The sequence below is a fragment of the Ceratotherium simum genome, chromosome 8 (assembly GCF_057802395.1).
Source record: "Ceratotherium simum simum isolate JZ-2026a chromosome 8, ASM5780239v1, whole genome shotgun sequence".
Classification (NCBI taxonomy): domain Eukaryota; kingdom Metazoa; phylum Chordata; class Mammalia; order Perissodactyla; family Rhinocerotidae; genus Ceratotherium; species Ceratotherium simum.
Window position 1 is genome coordinate 10503998 of NC_141907.1, and position 19825 is coordinate 10523822.

A 19825-nucleotide genomic window follows, 5' to 3' on the forward strand; every position below is an offset into this window, starting at 1 on the left:
ATGAGAAACAAAAGAGAATGAAACTGGTGATTTCTATGGCAAAAGGATTTTAGGTTTTCTCTCCCTTTTCTGTTTCATTATTACTACTGGCAATTTTGTTATTGCCAATATAAGAAATGGGGTGGGTGGGATGGGGAGAGAGGAAAAGTAGAATAGTAGCTATTATCTGGATAAAATGATCACACGCATCAACTCATCAAAATGAGGAATTCAGGCCATAACAGGATGGGGGTTCAAGAATGTAAGGTAAGGATTTTTTACTTAACATGGAGAAGATGAAACTGCATTCCAAGTTTTACTCCAAAGGCCTGAATGGCCTATATCTGACAAAAGAGCATTTAAAATGGGGTTTATGAATTAGGACACACCTCACTTGTTTTGAGGGTTTCTTTGGAATCTTCTTCAGATAGCTGTTTCTTTTTAGAATTCTCTTCAACATTCCTAAGTGAGAGAAAAAGTCAAATATGAACTTTGTTTGAATCAAATGTAAAAATTTCTCAGGAAGGTTAAAAAAAAAAAGCTCAGCTTTCCTTTACTATAAACACTTGATCTACAAATGGAGACTTGTTTCATTTCAATTTAAATCCTATTCCTAGTCAACAGAGGAGCTCACAATTCCAAATGTGACATGGACTATTCTCAGTGCTAAAGGAAGTATACTTGAAACAAAAATTCCTGATTTGTTGCTTGAAGATAAATATTTAACGGGCTATGATTACATTTTGAAAGTCTCACCATCTTTTGAGTAAACAGGGCAGTCTTATTTATTCAGATCAATAGAAATGAGTTAAAATAAGAAAACTGAGAGCTAATTCCTCTCACTGAGTTCTCCAAATTATCGATTTAGCTATCTTGAAGTCTGTGATAAATGTACATAACTGCATCTTCATGGAATAGCGAAATTGTAGCCCACGGCTCATATGACTTCATAGCCACTCTCACTCTCTTCAGTTTTCTAATTCTTGTAGAATTAACTATGATAATGAAGTGTTAAAAAAGAATTTGGTTCAGATCTCTGGTTTAAGGGGAGAAGCTTGGAATACTGGTGAAGAGAATTGCCTGGAAAGACTAGAAAATGGATGCAATCACTGTAGATAGGTGGTTTTTGAATGTCCAGATGGGGATACTTCCTGAGTACTTCTAGAGGGTCCATAAACTCTCTGAAACTCTAGGACAACTGCGTGTTTATATATGTGTATTTTTCTGGAGAGAGAGTCCAAAGTTTCCATCAGATTATCAAAAAGGTCTGGGATGCCCCCCCAAAAAAGATTACAATCCACTACTTTGAAATATTATAGATATTAACACAATGAATTATGATATCAACAACGCAACTCTAAGGTCTTTCATAAACATGCAATAACATACATATTCAAGGTATGGCTCTTTACTGTCATTTTCTTTCTTTCTTTTTTTTTTTTGTGAGGAAGATCAGCCCTGAGCTAACATCCATGCTAATCCTCCTCTTTTTGCTGAGGAAGACCAGCTCTGAGCTAATATCTATTGCCAGTCCTCCTCCTTTTTTCCCCCAAAGCCCCAGTAGATAGTTGTATGTCATAGTTGCACATCCTTCTAGTTGCTGTATGTGGGACGCGGCCTCAGCATGGCCGGAGAAGCGATGCATCGGTGTGCACCCGGGATCCGAACCCGGGCCGCCAGTAGTGGAGCGTGCACAATTAACTGCTAAGCCACCGGGCCAGCCCCAACTGTCATTTTCAATGCCTTTCTTCTGAAAACGTGCCCGGAGAATGTTACAATGGGAATGTGGCCAGATGAAATATGTACCTTGAATCTTTTTTTCTTTTTTTGCTTAAGGCTACTTTTTTCTCTAAAACCTTCCGTTCTTTAAGGACTTCTTTAATTCTGGGGGCTTTAGGTTCCAAAGCCTTTGTTGATGATTCTTCCAAGTCCACACTATTTTTGCCTAGGAAGGAAACAATCAATAAACTGTGTTTCAGAACAGAGTTTTATAAACAACATAATATTTATTTATTTTTCATTAAGATTTTCTAATCACTGTAAAAATGCAAAATAGTTTTAATATTCTGAAGTTGTGCTGGAATAAAAATAATATTTTAGATGAAGAAATCCTATCCTTTTTAATTTCAAATACTTATATTTGTGTATGTATTTGTATATTACACAGGATCAGTACCTAGAGGAAGTTTAATTTTGTTCAATGAAATACTCTAGATAAACGTTTGAGATTTTAGTTAACATAAAGCATAGATTAACTCCATTAATATCACCAGCAAGGCATGATTACTCACATGTTAGCAATCCATTTTCCAGTGATAATTCATTCCACAATCACTAGTAAATAAATTACTAACATGTGAGATGTGTAAGCTGGTACCCAATAGAATATTTAATTTAGATACAGCAATATAATAAAAAAAGTGACGAAACACATCAGATTAAAAAGTAAGGAAATCTTCCACACTGGAAAATAATTTTTTTTTAATATAACAGCTTTCCCAAGATGTAACTTAGATCATTTTGTTTCATAATCACATCTCATAAGTAATATGAATATCTAGAAAATAATGGAATATATAAGATCGTTTAATAGATTCAAATTAACATCTCCTATACCTTGAATCTTATCTTTTGAAGACTTTGTCTTTTCCGCTTTCTGTTTTCGTTTTTCTTCAAGTTTCTCTCTATTAATTTGCCTTCTTAAAAGCCTCTCTTCTTTTTCTTTAGCCTAAAACCACAAAATATTCACAATTATCCTGACAGATTACCAGGCAAAAGCAAAAACATCCTGAAAAAAAAAATGTTTTCCCTTCAAATGCTCTTACAATTTAATGGGCTCTGCAAAAGTGCACATACACTACATAATCTGGAAGCTACTAGGAGAAAAAAGAGACAGACATGAAAATTTTTCATTACTCTTTCAGAATGCTATAAAGAACGGGAAATGTATCATTTTGGGAAATAGTGGCTTAATAAATTGGTTACTTCAATTACAAGGATAGCTATGAAAATATCTGTGAGCATCAAGTGTACACAGGTAGGTTCTCCATAATTTTTCGATTATTCTTTTAGGAGGAAGTTGAAATGCAGATTCAAGTGACAGGCTAGTCCTATAATAAATGTGACCTGCTGGTTATACTCTTAGGACCCAGGTTTTGGATATGGGACTTTTTCCTGCCCTATTGTGAAGCCAGGGAGAATCCAGTCATTGTGTGTTACTCACACCACCCCCTTCCGGCCCAGAACTCAAAGTCTCAAAGTGCCAAAAATCCTAAGCATAGGCGTAACTCCTGATCAAGTAAACTTTTCAAGAGATGTGCCACTATTAGCATTGGTGTACTTCCTTCAAATCATTTTTTCTATGTAATGATATTTCCTCATTCTAAAATGCATAACTTTTCATATTTTAAATGACACTGAAATTGTAAATCATCTGAAAACCGATGTACACATACCACGAGGTAGCAATTTTTTTTCTCTAAAAAGCTGTTAATAATTCAATGACACATCTTATAATTAGAAGTATTTTCAAATCCAGGAAATACATGGACTGCACTTCCCTCTTAGTATTATGTTTCACATATTATGTTTCACATCCTATCTTTCTATGGCTTGATCCATATTTGATTCAAGCAATTCCACACTGTGAAACACTTAGGTTGTTACCTGTTTTTCACTACAGTTAATAATGATGACATGAACATCCCTGTCACCCATGTATGTCTATTCTGCCTAGTTAAATGACAAGGTTCCTGAAGGCAGAACCTGTACGTCCCTGTTTCATATGCTCCCCAGTACCTTGCACACAGACTAGTCAAGTTTGTCAACCTTGTCAAATCTGACTTACAATAGACTGACGCCGTTGTTCCACAGTAAGTTCGTCATCAGAATCACTGTAATACTTCGAGTAAAGATATGGTTTGTGAACATAAGAATGCCGTACACTTTTTGCTTTTCCTTCACTGGGATCACTGGTTTGAGTTTTTGTTTTGTTCTGCTTGTTCTCTTCATCTGGAAGAAAGTCAATAGAGGAGTGCTTCTGTGAATTAGCAATAAAATAAACATTATGCTTAATCAATATCAAGCAGCAAAAGTAGTATCAATGTAGTTCAAGTGTATCTGAAGGTTCAACAGGGGAAATACTAGTATATGAAAATTCAATAATTGATATTTCTAAAGGCTATAATCTGTATCTTGATTTACATTTCTCAACAATTAGCTTCTCACACATAAGGAAAGCAGAGAAAAATTAGACTGTAGAGTTATTTATGTTTTCTTGACAAATAGTTGATTCTCATTTGTACGTCAGTGGACTTGGTATGAATGCTTTACTACTGTTAAATTGAAGAAATTCACTTGAAGCCATACTTTAAACTAAACTTGAGATTTTTAGGACCACCTGTGAGTCTCTCATTTATGGAAGAGGCAAGAATCAATAACTGGCCCTACACCAAGTATACACTAAAACCTCTCTACCTTAGGAAGGCGGGTATGTTTCCCCATGACACAGCAAGAAGTAAAGAAGAAAACTTGGTAAACAAGGTTTTCATTTCCTACCATTTAGTACTCTCAAAATAGCCATCTTCTTACTTTTTGGATCCCATACATATAAAATCTAGCCTTGTCCAGGAAAAAACTTGAAAAGACCCCCAGAAGCATCTAGAATTAGAATTTTAGTTAGGCTAGAGAAAGTGGAGTGTTCACAGGATGAGGAGCATTCTTCCTACAGAATACAGAACTGACCTCACGAGGATAGATAGGAAAAGTGGCAAGAGATGCTGTTGCTTTTTTGGGTTGGTAGTTTAGTTTTTTAATGTGTACTAAGAAAATGAAAAATGAAAGACTGAAAAATACACTTGTGGTATTAAAAGCTTCTACTTTTTCTCCTCTATGATTTTCTCTCTAGGTATTCTATCCAAAAGCCAGTGGCCAATTCAGAAGATGCTACCCACAGGCAATTGCAAATAATATTCAACATTTTGAATTTTAAAAAAGGTCATAAACAGAATTTAATCATATGGTAAAGAACAGTATGAGGTGCTGGTTAGAAGCCCAGACTCAGGTCTGAAATTGACACCTGAGCTCACTAGCTACTTGACCTAGGACAGGACACCTTCTCTTGGTGACTTTGTTTCTTCACCTGGACCCACTTCTCAGGGTTGCTGTGAGGATAACAGAAGTATTACACAGAATAGTGTACTAACTTAGCATAGAGCCTGGAACATAGTAAGTGCTTAATAAAGGTTAGCTGAAAAACAAAGTGTATAGTAAAGAGAGGGCTAGTCCTTACCCTTGGCTTCTGGGAGGGAATCTCTAAGCCTTTGGAATGCCATAGCTGACAGGAGTGTTTTTGTTTGCCTAAGGGTCTTGGGTCAAGCCAAATTGCCTGTGATTTAGAGTGGGTCATAGGGGGCGTAAGGTCATGGGGTATCTGCTTGACCTTCAGAGGGGCTGGAGACTGAGACCAGACACACAGGCAGTCAAATATGTCTACGTGATGGAACCCCAGTGAAAGCTTCGGACATCAAGGCTCTGGTGAGCTTCCCTGGTTGGCAATATGTGTTGTCAGATGTTGATGCTGGGAAAGTAATGCAGTCCACTGGACTCCACCAGGAAAGGACAACTGGAAGCTCCATGTTTGGAACTTTCTTGGATTCTGGCTTATGTGCCTCTTCCCTTGGCTGATTTTAATCTGTGTCCCTTAGCTGTAATAAACTATAACCACGAGTTTAACAGCTTTCACTGAGTTCTGTGAGTCTTTCTAGCAAATTACCAAACCTAAGGTTAAGTTTGGGGACCCCGAACTCGCAAATGATATCAGAAGTGAAGGCAGTCTTGTGGACTGTGCTCCCCCAAACGTCACCCACACACATCCACACCATCTTCATACACATTAACTCATCTAAATATTATAATCCAAGGGGATGGAGTTAAGAGATAACCAATGCTTGCTGAAGTTTAGTAACTTACCAAGCTTGTTCAGACAGACAACCTCGGAGCTGGGACTCAGATACAAATCTTCCAACTACAAAGTCCCATGCTCTTGCCACTATACCAAACTGTCTTTCACGATACAGCCATCTGAATACACAAATAATGCTCGATGGGAAGCTTCACAGAGGCATTATTAAGTAAAATGCTTTACCATCTGATGTAATCTCTCCTTCTTCCATGCTATCAGACATTACAACTTCTTCCTCAGTGTCTTCTTCAAAAGATGAAAGGTCACTGGTATGGACAGAGCTAACTGTGATGTCTGTTAGTCCATCCACATCAGAATCTATCAAAGAGCAATCTCCAAGAAGAAAATGAAACACAGAAGATAAATCATCTTGTTACAAGAACGTACTCAGCACTCAATTCCTAAATTACATTTAAAATTTTCTGATTTAAATACGCGTCAAAAAACTTCAACTTTCGAAAGAAAAATCTCTCATCATTAATAAGCAATGTCAAATAAGGTAGAGCTGTTTCCAGAAAATGTAAAGACCAACTAGTATACTGTAAAAATAACTAAACGATTAATTTATGATGTAAATGACATAAACAAAAGAAAATTTTAAGCAAGTAACTATCTCCTATCTAATATTTTATTTTAAAGATTAAGATACACAACTATGAATTAAGTTGTTGAAATAATTTATATGAATAAATTACAAAACTTCAATAAGGTTTAGAGTTTCTCTGTTCATTTTCGTGAATTGGTCCATTAGTATAGAAAAGAAATATACAAATGTTTATTCCTCATTTTTCAGCAAAGGGGATATATGTTGTCAGGCTTTTGAAATATAGGTATCAAATTCATGAAAATCTGAAGCAAATTTGATACCCTCCTCCCCCACCAATGGACACTTTTTGTTCTTTAAATCATTGGAGATTTCTGCAAGTTTTTATGTACCTTCTTTTGCCCCTTCGATGGTTTTAGCTTTACTACTGTTCTTTTCTGAAGGAAGTTTTGAACACTCTACTTCTTTTTCCTTTGGTTGTTTTTCATCTTTTACTTTTTGTGTATCTTCACTCCTTTTTGAGTGATCAAATTTCTTTTCAGTCTTTTCCTTCTTTTCTTTCTTTCTTTCTCCTTTTTCGTTGCTGTCTGGTTTCTTTTCACCTTTGTCTGTTGATTTATTTTTTTGGTCACTGTTTTCCTGTTGAACATCCTTATTTAGCAGAATTGAACTACTACTCTCTTTCATGTGATTTTTAATTTCTTCCACTGGACAAGGGAGATCATTAAATTCTTCGGACTTCGGGGCCATTTCCTGTCCGTCCCCTGCAGAGTCAGATGTAGATTTTTCTTTATCAGCCATGTCCTCTGAAGTTCTCTCTTTCTCAGTACTGGTGTCAGTGCTTGGCTGAGATGGGAGTTTTTTGGATACTCTCTCACTGGTCTTGGCATTTGACGTTTCTGTCGAAGCCCTGGCAGCACTAGCTTCTTGGTTAAGAGAAGTTATGGTTTCTAGGATTGACATGGCATCATTGGCTACATTAGCACTGGGCCCAGGAGTAGGGACACCTTTGAGGGAAAGACAAATTTTAGAACAAATTTATGCAGAAGGTAAACCCCTTGGATGAATCAATACTATATGCCACTGCTGTCTGTATGGATGCATGTGCTGTGCCGATCATTTATACTCCTTTAGACTTCTCAGGTACCAGTGCTCGTACCTAGCACACTCTAAATTCTCTACCTATCTAATACGGTATCTTAGGAAAGGCACCATACAAATATGAGAATAGTCTAGTTCCCAGAAAAAGAAAATATTCTCTAATTATTTTAATTATTTCCTCTGTTAAAACACACACACACCCTTAATACACTACTAAAATGCCTATTATTTTGTATTATTGTAAAAAAAAAAAGGAATCTTATGCCAGATGAGGAATCTGGGTGATATTTAAAATAAACACAATTTCACTAGAGTAACCAAATAGAGAAATATTTTAAAGGACCAAATACCCCTAACTTAACACTCAGTTCAAGAAGAAAAGCAACAGAACTGACCAAGAGTAAAAGCAAAGCACCTTGTATAATGACGGAAGAGTCTGGTTTCTCATCATCTGGAGCTATGCTGCCACTTGCTTCCTCTTTGTGATTCAGCGTGGCTAAAAACTCATGCACAGCTTTCTCCACCTGAGGTCTGAACGTGTGGTTTATCTTTGGATCTACAACCTGAGAAATGATTCGGTCGATACCAGACTCCAACATTCCTGATCTGAAACATAGGATGATTTACAGAAAGTTAAAAAAATAATTTCATATTATTTGCATTAATCACTTTTAAGTAAAACTGTATCTATTATATATATGTTCAACCTTAAATTGCCCCAATCCATGCATCTGGATATGTACAATGAATAAATAATGGAAAATAAGTTTCACACTATAGTGGCTTTAGATATACCACAATGCAAAAAAGTCTGTAAACTTCCCAACACTGGGTCCCTAGTGGAAATACTAAAGCAGAAAACAAAAAACAATATGACACACCCTTAGAAATAGACAGAGTCCACTAGCTAGAGCCCAGGCTTATCGAAGAGGCTTATCTCAGCCTACCCCTGCTTGTGGCCAAGAGGAATAAATGATCACTAGAACCGAGTTCTGGGTATCAAATAAATCTATGGATTCTGCAACTTTTTTTTTCTAGAACAGAAAAATGTAAGCCTTTTAAAAGTACTAGAGTCTCCAGCAAACCCAAAGAACATACACAAAGCATAATTTCATCAAACTTACACACACGAAAAAAGAAAGAAAGAAAACTTCAGGAAAACAAAAATAAAACTTAAGACTTCTGGTTTTCTTTTTATTATCTTCCTGCTATAAAAACTAGATGATTTACTCATTCCACAATTATGTTATGAGTGTCTTCTACAGAATAGGCACCATGCTGGCCTCTAGGCAGCTACAATCAGATGGGGTCCCTGTTGTGGTGGAGAGATAGACACAAACAACAGAAACACAAGAGGACGGGCACCAGGACACACCAGATACCACAGGAAGAGGAGCACAGGAATTATTAGGTATGTCCAAGGTAACCTGAGAATGCTTCACAAAGAAGACATTTGAGCTGAGTCTTCCTTCCATAGAAGAGAAGGGGAAGAAAGAGCTTACAGAAATATCATATATAAGAGACAGATAAGCAAAGAGGGCAACAAAGTCAGAAATGTGCAGAAAATCACAAAGGTGTCTGAGCAAAACAAGAGGACATGCACTTATTTTAAGAAATGTACTTAGACCTTGTTTCTTCCTAAGAAAGAACTTTAGGGGTCAAAGTTCCCTGGACAGTGTTGGAAGAGTGGGTGCTAGTCCTTTCCAGCTTCTAGCTTCAGGCTCTTTCTGTAGAATGGGGGAGGGGTCTCTTCTACACTGACAAGGCTATTTTTGAGTGCGGCTCTGCCTGGAGTGGAGGATGGCTTTGATTTTCATTTCCCGAGGCACCTTGCAGCCTTGTGATACTACAATTCTACTTATGTGGGCCATAGAGAAAAATGAGTCAACAGTGCATGAAGTAGGTAACCTGCTTTTTAAAGTTCTAAGATAAAAAACAATACTAATTCTGAAAACATTGTTACTCTTAGAGGTGTCTTTAAAATATAGCAGGTGGAAAGGAAACAAGGACAAGCAATTGGAAAAATGTTTTGATTTAAGGCACAAGCACAAAGGCATAAAATAAAAAATAAACCCCATCCACCCCAAATTACGGCTTCTGTCTCTCTCTGTTTGCCTATATTCTGGACCCTTGTCTACTCCAGGCCTCTCTCACACAGAGGTCAGCTCTGATCTTAAATAAAAATGGAGGCCAATGCTAACGACCACCCTGCCCTTAGTGGGTGCACTCTAGTGAGTGTGGCCACTGGTGCCTCACCATAGGGAGAAACCACTGCTCTAGGTTGAAGGGCAAAGCCAAAGTGCCAGCAGCTGGCACTGTCCTGGTTAAAGCTACTTCTTTGTCTTCCTTTTAAATCCTGTTCAGTTAAGATCATTATTTCTGAGCTATCTGGCATTTTTAGATTCTGTTGTACAAATGAGCATAAATAGAATAAGATTTTTTTCCCCTATTGAGTCAGCAGACTCAAAACGGCAATTGTAGATGGTTCAACCTAACAGAGTCAATTCAGTATTTCTCAAAGTATATGTAAGAAAAACTTTGAAATTCTATTTATAGGGGCTAGTCCATCTCTATACCACTATTTAGACACAACTAAATAGCGTCCTTCTTTAAGGTAGCTTTAAAATGTTGTTATTGGTAACATATAACTTTACTAATGGAATTTCAATAAGAAAATAGTTCATTTAGGGCCGGCCCCGTGGCTTAGTGGTTAAGTGCGTGCGCTCCGCTGCTGGCAGCCCGGGTTCGGATCCCGGGCGCACACTGACGCACCGCTTCTCTGGCCATGCTGAGGCCGTGTCCCACATACAGCAACTAGAAGGCTATGCAACTATGACATACAGCTATCTACTGGGACTTTGGGGGGAAAAAATAAATAAATAAATAAATAAAAAAAGAAAATAGTTCATTTAAAAATAAATAACAGAGCTAGAAGAAAATTTACAAATGTCCCAGGGAGATCAATGACTAAATTATCCAATAGACAGCTGTTTCCCCTGTTACAAAATGTCTCTAGAGGAGACTCCTCATCATCTACAGACAGACTGCTCCAGTATTTTGTTGTTGTTGTTGAGGAAGAGTGGCCCTGAGCTAACAGCTGTTGCCAATCTTCCTCTTTTTGCTGAGGAAGACTGTGGCTGAGCTAACACCTGTGCCAATCCTCCTCTGTTTTGTATGTGAGATGGCGTCACAGCATGGCTTAATGAGCGGTGTGCAGGTCCACGCCTGGGATCCGAACCCGCGAACCCTGGGCCACTGAAGCGGAGCATGTGAACTTAACCATTACAATACCGGGCTGACTCCTGCTCCAGTATTAATCGCTGACAGTCACAAGATCCTGTTACTGATGTGTACAGCAACCCCTCACCAAACATGATTCTGAGAAAACAATGTCTTATATCGGTACAACAAGAATTTTAAGTGCTTGATTTTACACACGCAAGATTGAGTTTAGTTCCCTTCAAAGAAGAGAATAAATGACTGTTTCCCTACTTTACACGTCTTGTATGCTAAGGAGCAAATGCAATTCCAGGAAATTTGCCTTCCACTTAGTCTCTCAACATATGAAGAAAAAGCATGCAAGACCTCTCAAACCCCAAACATGCTTTTCAAGCACTGTAATCATTTGTGAAAAGGGAGGTGAGCTATGCAAATTATTGAGTGAAAAGCATGCTGTAATCAGTAGAGCTCTGTATAAGTGTGCAGGGCCCACTTGGTGATAGTGTCAGTAAACTTGCCTCCCACACCCTATCCCCTCAACCCCCTACTATTTTGGTTATTGTTCTCCTGAAGGCCTGGAAATGGGTAACCCTCCAGGCCTGTCACCCAACAGACCTTTGCAGTGTCTTCTTTTTCAGGAAAGGCTTTGACTTGTCCCTACCAGTATTATTATGTAGTCCACTAATGGCATCTTTTGATCTCACCTGGACTCTTTAAAAGTTCCTCAAACATCCTTTAAAATGTAGACAACAAGGCTATTGTTAAATTTCCCTCTCCTCTTATTCACAAGGAGACACAGTCTGAGCCCCCAGGCTCCTGGTTTCTACTATTACCTGTGGCTAAATGGGTCTTTGAGTCAGGGTGTGAAGTTTTATTTGTGGGGCTTCCTGTGGGTCAGACTATCAATGGAGTAGCACACTAAGCAGGCTTGCTCAAGGTTCCCATGGGACAAGAGGGAATTCAGAGGCAGCAGGTATAAAATAGATTTGTTTAACTGTTTAAAAGCCACATTTCATTCTAAAAAATGTGCTTGAACGTAAATATTTGTCAAAGCAGGAAGACTAGACGCTATTTAAATAACTCAGTCACCTTTTTTGGGGGGTGAAACAGGGATAGAAGGTCTGAGTCTTCTTGTCTTGGCAAATATTTATATTCAAGAACAAGACAATATTGTAAATCTCCTTTTTTTTGGAATAAATATGAATTTTTTTAGGTCCCACTAAACATTTCAGTTCTTCTCATTCTCTTTATCTTATGTTCACCCAAAAACAGCTCTGACAGGTCCAAACACACTTTTTTTCTTTTTTTTCTTGGCTATATCTTCACTAAAAAGCAGAATTCAAGTCAGAGTAAAATGCAAAAGAAAGAGGAGGGGTGGGGGACTGTATTAGAAGTTAGAAGCCACGACCTCAAATCAGGGGAAAATATTTCAATTTCAGTAATCTTTAATGTCTTTATTTTTAAAATAAGAAGAATAAAGCCTGCTCTTTTATGGCTAAGATAGTTATGAATGTAACAGTATGGACTATTCTGGCATTTACCATCTATTAATATTTTACCTAGAGTTTTTTTTAAGTCACATTGTCATTCCTTCAATATTTTCAAAGGTGTTCAGGAGAAATCAAATTGATAAAATTTATGGAGGAAATGTGAAGCAATTAGAGCCTAGTCTAAAATTACACTGCATCCTAATATGAAGTAGCCATACCAAACTTGACAAATTATCATTAGGTGAATCAAGATCTGCATAATATCTCTGCTTTCAGGCAAAGAAGGCCATGACATTTTCAAGCACATCTAGGAACTCTGTAATTCTGAGACTTACTTGAGCACTTGCTGTCTAATATTGTTTCTTAGCTGGTTCTTATTGAGGTGGGGACTCCATGTATGAGTTGCTAAGTGGTTTGCAACAAAGTTGTCAACACGTTGTCTCAAATTCTGATAGGCAGGCTAGAAAGAAAAAAAGAGACATAAATGCTAAAAATCTTCAATGTTATACAGTATCAATATTGATAGTCTCAGGAATTTGAGTATTTTTAACAGTGTTAACATTTCTTAGATTATAGTATCAATGTGGCAACAAAGTTTCACAGTTTATGACAATCCTGCTACTGGATAATTTAGTCATTCAAACACTGCTGATTTTGGCTAAGACAGGATGTTTGGAGAATGTGAAGAACGCAAAGGAGAGAGACACACCTCTTATTTGTAGACAAATGACTAAAAAAATAAGACACCAATAAATGTTACTGTTAGATGATTTGGAGCACAGAAAGGGAAATCAGCAGAGGAAGTACCCTGCACTGAGAATGCAGCATTTGATTTGGACCTTCAAGGTTTCACAATGCAGCTGGGATTTGGAAAGGCAGGCCTTGCAGGTATAGCCAACAACATAAGCAAAGAACAAGTAGATGAGAAAATGTGGGGTCAGCAGCATTTGGGGGCCCCCAAATTGTTAAGTCCAACTTGGTTCAAGAGAATACAAAAAAGCAGGGAAATAAGGTTAGAGACATAGCTTGGGGCCAGGGTCTGGAAGGATCTGGGTACCTGTATAAGAAGTCTGGAATTGTGGGGGCGGGGAAAATGGGAACCCACTGTACATATGAGCAGAGTGATATGTGATAGCTGAGCTTTCTGATGATTACTCTTCCTATAGTGAAAAAGGAAAGAGACACAAAATATACTTAGGAAAGTATCCTATAACTAGCGTGAGGAAGCTCTGCCTTGGGTGGAGAAACGGGCTGAAAGCCATGGATTTAAGAGAAATTATGAAGGGACAACCACTGGAACTCAGCATTAAATTTGATGTAAAACAGTGGTTCTCAACTGGGAGCATTTTGCCCCTCCACCCCAGGAGACATCTGGCACCGTCTGGAGAAATTTTTGGTTGTTACAACTGAGAGGAGTTGCTACAGGCGTCTAGTGGGTAGAGGGCAGGGATGCTGCTGAACATCCTATTCTATAATGCACAGGGCACCCCGCTACAACAAAGAACTATCCAGCCCAAAATGTCAACTGTGCTAAGGCTGAGAACCCTTGAGGAAAAGGACGAGGAGAGAGGACACATATTATGTCATCTCTACTTAAAAGGACACTGCCTTGAAGGAATGTTTGACTACCTAATCAGGACTGCACGCTCCATTCCTAGAGGTTGTCCTCCACCACTCACATTCTTTATATCTTTCTTTTACATGGTTTTTAACCTAGATGAGTTTGAGTGTCCCTGAATGATTTTAAGCAAAACTGTACAGCCTCATGTTTTGCCATTTGCTCCCTCTACCCTTCAAAGCTTATACTCCAGTGGTAAGTTCTCACGCCTTTATCTTCTGCACCTACCATTCCCTCTATTTGTGCATTTGGCAAACTTCTCATTTCAGAGCTCACTCTCATCTGTGATGTCATCCGGACACCACAGGTAGGCTTACGTAGCCCTTCTCCCATGTGCCTACTGTCTTCTATACATAGTATCATTCAAGCAATTCTTAGATTGTATTGTATTTTGGGGAGGGGGGAATATTTATCTCCCCACTGAAGTGTAAACCTGCTCCTCTCACTCCCTTAATCTTTCTTTTCACAAAGCTTATCACACTGCTTGGCAGATAAACAATTAAAAAGTAGTCGTTAGATAAGATGACTGGGTAACTATCTCCAACACAGCGTGTGATGCCTGCTCATTTCTTCCAACGTCCAGACTTTTGCTGATCCCTATTTTCTATCCTGTAAGAATCAGTCTCACGATCATTTCTCATGTTCCTCTCCATTTATCCAAAATCAATGTGAACGAAAACTAATTCTTTCTCCCCAATGATTCTAAAACATAATCCTTCTTTCCAGGATTCCCAAATCTCAGAAACATTAGGCTTAAACACCACAATGCATTTAGCACTCTAGTCAACCCACAACAAGCTCCAATTTGAACCACAACAGATAATTTTCCTTGTTTCCAAGTTCTCCTTTCAGTAAAAAGCCTAGTGACTAGAGAAATATTTTGGATTCCGTTAGCTATCTACATATCTCTTCTTCCTTTTCTAGTGCTCTGGTCAAAAGCCTTGGAATCATCCTTGACTCTCCCTTTCTCTTCCACCCCATATCCAAACCATTATCAAATTCTGCCAGCACCAGCATCAAAATACATCCAGAATCTGACTACTTCCCATCACCTTTACTGCTACCACTCAGGTCCAAGGCATTCTCCTCTCCTGTCTAGATTCAGTATCTGATCTCCACGTTCCTACCCTTGCCCACTTGAAGTCTATTTTCCATAGAGCAGCAAGTGTAACGCTTCTAAAATTAGAGTAATCAGATAATTTTATTGTCCAAACCAGATCATGACTGAGCGAGAAGGGGACACTACTAATAATTACACATGGTCAATGCATCTAAAATGGAAGTCAGATCATGTCCTTCTTACGCTCAACACCTGCCAATGGCTTCTCAGCTCAAGTAAAAGCCAAACTCTTAAACGGCTTCCAAGGCCTGCCAGATCTGTGAAGGGAGGGAAGGAGGGGCACTCCTATCTCACCTTCTATCACTTTGTCCCTTAGCTGGCTCTGTTTTAGGCCTTCTGCACTTGCTGTGGTCTCTACTGGGAATGCTCAGCCCCAGAGAGTTGCCTGGCTCCTTCAGTTCCTTCAGTGATGCCTCAAATATCATCTTATTGAAATCTTTCCTGAACAACTTACTCAAAACAAGTCAGCAATCCTTTCCACCCTCATCCTGCTTTATTTCTTCCAAGGGTCGTATCACACATTATTTATTGTCTCTTTTTCTCTGCTGGGATGCAAGTGCCACAACACCAGGGACTTTTTGTTCACTGCTGTTTCCCTGGCACCTAAAACAGTGCCTGGTACAGAATACATATTTGTTGGGTGAATAAAGTTATATACCTCTGTCTTTGATATTCCTTTTGAATCTAAAATGAGAAAAAAGGACAATAATTACAGTGACTAGGAGCCATTTTTAACTGAGAAAGTATCCAAAAATTGGCCTTTATTACATGAGGAGAGAGGTGCCATATTTACTTGGAAGGTGAGCTCCCTGCCTAGGACAGAATAATGGGCCTCTCTTCATCTTCCCTCCTCACTCTCCGGTTGCTAATCAGTGCAAAGGCATCAGAATAGCTTTGTAACCTCTCGGCTTGCTCCACGCATCTGGGAACTGGTAGTCTAGAGCAAAGGAGCCTCAGCATTAGGTGGATCTTGGGGCTGCCCAAGGTTCCAACTCTTTGGGTAGAAAGGCTGAATTGGTCTGCTACCATAGGATCTCTCTTGGTTGGTTATGGACCATCAATGACCCCATAACAGTTCGGGGGTTCTATGTCTCCTGGAGTGGTGGAAGACTTTGGTGCGTCTCATCTTGCTTTAAACACACTGGACTGGATGATAGTTTTGTTCTTGGAAAGCACCTGATAGGTATTAAATGTCTCATTTCTTAAATATGCACATAACTGACAATCCAGTTACTGCCACAACCCTGTATACTATATACTACAGGTCAGAGTTTGACATAAAGCAAGTCAGTCTTCAGGGTTCAATTATCAAAAGCACCATACCACAAAAGGTCTAAACTGTAAGGTGTTCTTAAGAGCTGACACCCAAGGATTCCATTAAAGTGATGCTCCTGTGCACGAATAGGAAATCTTATTTCTACTCTGGCCCACTCATCACAATGATAGGAATGTTAAGCTTATATGAAAAAAAACTTTGGTTTTTCTATGTTTCTTGAGACTCTCAAACTTACTCTTTTTTTTTAGATAAGGAAAAGGAGTATAAAACACTACTCAACAAAAGCAAATATTTTAAACTGAAATCTACATAATTGCTAGCTAAGAGGAAGAAAAGCAGGAGGAGAAGGGGGAGGAAAAAGGAGATAGTCAACGGGGAAAGAAGCAAGAAAATCAGAAACAACAGGTGCAGAGGTAGAAAGACGAGAGAGAGACAGAGAGACAGAGAGAGAGACGGAGACAGAGAGACAGAGAGAGAGAGAGAGAGCGAGCGAGCGAGCGAGCACACATGAAGAGTGAGGAGAGAACTTCAACCTCAACCATACCCAGGCACCCCCTTCTGTCAGGGTGGGAGTATCCTTTCAGTTCTGTTCTTCTCTAGCCTCAAACATTAAAACAAGGAATCTTTATTCTGCGGTCCCTGAATTCCCTGAAACTATAAGGTTGAATCACATGAAATTGCCTATAGTTGACCATTTTTGAATTATAAAAACAGCATTTTAACGTGTATATGTGCATTCTTCTTGGGAGAAGGTCCTAGCTTTCATCAGATTGTCAAAGCAATTGTGCTTCCCTCCTTCCCCCCAAGAAAGGTTCGAAGGCTCCACCTTGAGAGGATCTGGCACACAACAACAACATATAGTGGGGATGGGGATGAAGAAAAAGTTGAGCCTTAGATACTGCAGCACCCCCATCAGTATATTTAAATTTTCAATTTGCATATACAGTGATAACAGAGATCTGTAGGTTTCTGAGAACAGCAAAATGAAATCTTTACTTGCCCGATACAAATAAGCAGGTGTATCTGGGTAATATTTACCTGGCCACATCTAATCTAATCTTCCATTAAAAAAAAAAGAAAGAGGCAACAAGCCTCTTTATTTTCAAAAAGTTATTTTCAAAAAGGTAGCTGTGCATATTCTCTAAAGCAAAGTGAGAAAACTATATACTTCCTACATAGATCAACATCCCCATGTAAAATGAATTCTCCGTGTGCAAAAACTCCAACATGCTGAAAAGGCAAATTTTACTTCTGTTCTACATGGTGGGCTAGAGTCCTTAAAAGGGAAGATGTCCCCAGATTGTCAGGAGGGCTTTCCCAGAGGAGACAGCGGGATTTTGTGCAGTTCACCTCAAAGCCTGGTGAACACAGTCACAGGGAAGAATCGGCGCATGTTGCAAACAACCCTTTCCCAAAGAAACAAGTCTCCTCAGAACAGCCGAACATGCTACAAGGAAACTCTCACCCCATCAAAACTCCAATTCCATGGATCCAACCAGATCTAAACCAAAAACACCCCCAATTTTCCAACTGTTTCCACCTGAAGCTTCCTGCTTCACTTGCTTCCAGAATTCCAGACCCTACTGGTTTTCCATCCAATTCACCTGATGGCTCCTTCCTGGTGTCCTCTGCTCATTCTTTGCCAAACCAGCTAAGTTTACCTGTTTCTGCCAACATCCCTCTCACTCTGACATTTGGTACAAAGTCCCTTTCCCTTCCCAGTCCCTAACTCGTTTTGTGAAGGGAACCACTTTGCTGACCTTTCCCCTCTCTCCCTTACTCTCTCAACTCACTCTTCTTCCATTTCATGTCCTGTCCTTTCTCCACTTCAATATCTGCTATCACCTCTCCTCCATCCTTTCCCCCACGGCAAGGCTCAGTTGTCTCTACTCCTCACCTCTCCCTCCCTTCTCACTTTAGAGGAGTGACTTGGCCTAAGCTACCTAAACCAAGCGGTCATTGGTAGAAACAAAAGTCCCGGATCTCCCCAACCCATCTTGCCACTGTCCAGCTCTGCCTCCCTACCTTTGCACCCCCACAATGTCCAGAAATGCACATTGCAAATCTGACTCAATTATCACTTAATAATTCCTCCAAAGAATAAAGACATGACCCTTACCGCCCAGAAATCTTCAAGAGAGGAGGCAAAAATAACTTGGATACAAACTAAACCGGGAAGAAAACTAATCAGAGATGAAAGCACCGTTAGCGTTGGTGTTTCCAAACGAGTCTCCATGGGAACAACGACTTGGTCCTGCTCAGCGGTAGGTTCCCAGCGCCTCGGCAGCGTAGTAGGTGCTCACCACTAGTCGGTTAAGCGAACGGCCGCACAGGCGAATGAATGAACGCACCGCGCCTTGCACAGCGCCGGGCACAGAGCAGCAGCGCGAAGAGGAAGCGGCTGCACGGGGGACTCGGGGAGAGGCGCGCTGGAGAGGGGCCCCGGCCGGGAAGTCGAGGCGCAGCCGGCCCATCGACGGGCGCGGGAGACCGCCCGAGCAGGCGGCCCTAGGGGTCCTCCCCTTCCCCCGCACACCCGCAGCCCCGCGCGCCCGAACCTTGGTGTCCACGTCGGCCAGGCAGTCCCTGCGGAACTGGTCGAAGAGCCCCTGGCTCTTGAGGTGGTTCACGATCATGGCCACGAGCTGCGGGTCCCCGCCGCCGGCCCCCGCGCCGCCTGCCCCGCCCGCGCCGGGACCAGCCCCGGGGCCCGGTGGTGGCGGCGGCGGCTGCGGCTGCGGCGGGGGGGGCGGCGGCGCCGGAGGAGGCGGCTGCGGCTGCGGGTTGGTGGCCATGGCGGCCTGGGCCGGGGAGGGCGCGGGCGGGCGCTCCTGGGAGGCGGCGGCTGCACAGGTCCCGCCGCCTGAGGGAAGCCAACGGGATGTTGTTACGGAACCAGCGGATCCAGAGCAACCCCGGAAGTGAAAGGGAACTGGGGGAAGGGAGGAAAAGGAGGTGACAATAGCAACGAAGGTCCGGCGACGGGAGCCGCGAGGGGCCATTTCCGGCCGCCGCCGGGCGCGGGCGCCCTCGCGCGGCCGGGCTGCGTCGGAAGCGACGGGGAGGAGGCGGAGCGCGCCGTGGGCCGCGGGGTCTGGGCCGGGGCGGGGGCCTGGAGTCCAAGGCGGTGGGGCGTTCGACCCGCGCGACTGCCCTGGCGGGAGGGCCGACTGGGCGCCTGCTCGGAGCAGGCCCCGGCGGGGGAGGGAGGCGCTGGCCCCGTTCCATCCACGGTGGCATTTAGGCCTGACGCGCTCTCTCCTGTTTCCCCCAGCAGTCGAGACCCATAGATTTGAGAATGCGAACCGTGCGTGGAACTGCTTATCCTAAGCTCTCCCAACCCTTTTGGTTCTCAGGCTATGATCCTGCCCAGATTTCTTCCAAGCAGGGAGCTTCGGGGGCTTCCTGTATCTCTTCTCCCAGCCCCATCCTGTTTTTCCTTAGGCATCTGTTATTACTCTCCAAGTGTGCCTGCTGACTAGAACCCCATCCCTCCAGCACCTTCTTCCTGCCGGT

General features: G+C 41.1%; 1 protein-coding gene across 5 annotated transcripts in view; it reads right to left on the bottom strand.

Moving 5' to 3' along the window:
* BOD1L1 (biorientation of chromosomes in cell division 1 like 1) overlaps positions 1 to 19215 on the bottom strand; it is a 55111-nt gene extending 35896 nt beyond the window's left edge. For 3 of the 5 annotated variants that reach the window (XR_015552861.1, XR_015552862.1, XM_014788878.2), the window contains exons 1-9: positions 18868 to 19215; positions 12631 to 12755; positions 8002 to 8192; positions 6878 to 7492; positions 6125 to 6274; positions 3827 to 3990; positions 2596 to 2707; positions 1786 to 1924; positions 369 to 441 (exon numbers count right to left, since the gene is read on the bottom strand). Coding sequence is in view for 3 of the 5 variants with exons in the window: in XM_014788878.2 (XP_014644364.2) it covers positions 369 to 441; positions 1786 to 1924; positions 2596 to 2707; positions 3827 to 3990; positions 6125 to 6274; positions 6878 to 7492; positions 8002 to 8192; positions 12631 to 12755; positions 18868 to 19104 (1806 nt within the window). In the remaining 2 variants the exon portion in view is untranslated. Of the gene's footprint in view, positions 1 to 368; positions 442 to 1785; positions 1925 to 2595; positions 2708 to 3826; positions 3991 to 6124; positions 6275 to 6877; positions 7493 to 8001; positions 8193 to 12630; positions 12756 to 18428; positions 18766 to 18867 lie in introns of those variants that run through there. The other 2 variants (XM_087434099.1, XM_087434100.1) reach the window with 2 other exon arrangements.
* Between the last annotated feature and the right edge of the window lie 610 nt (positions 19216 to 19825).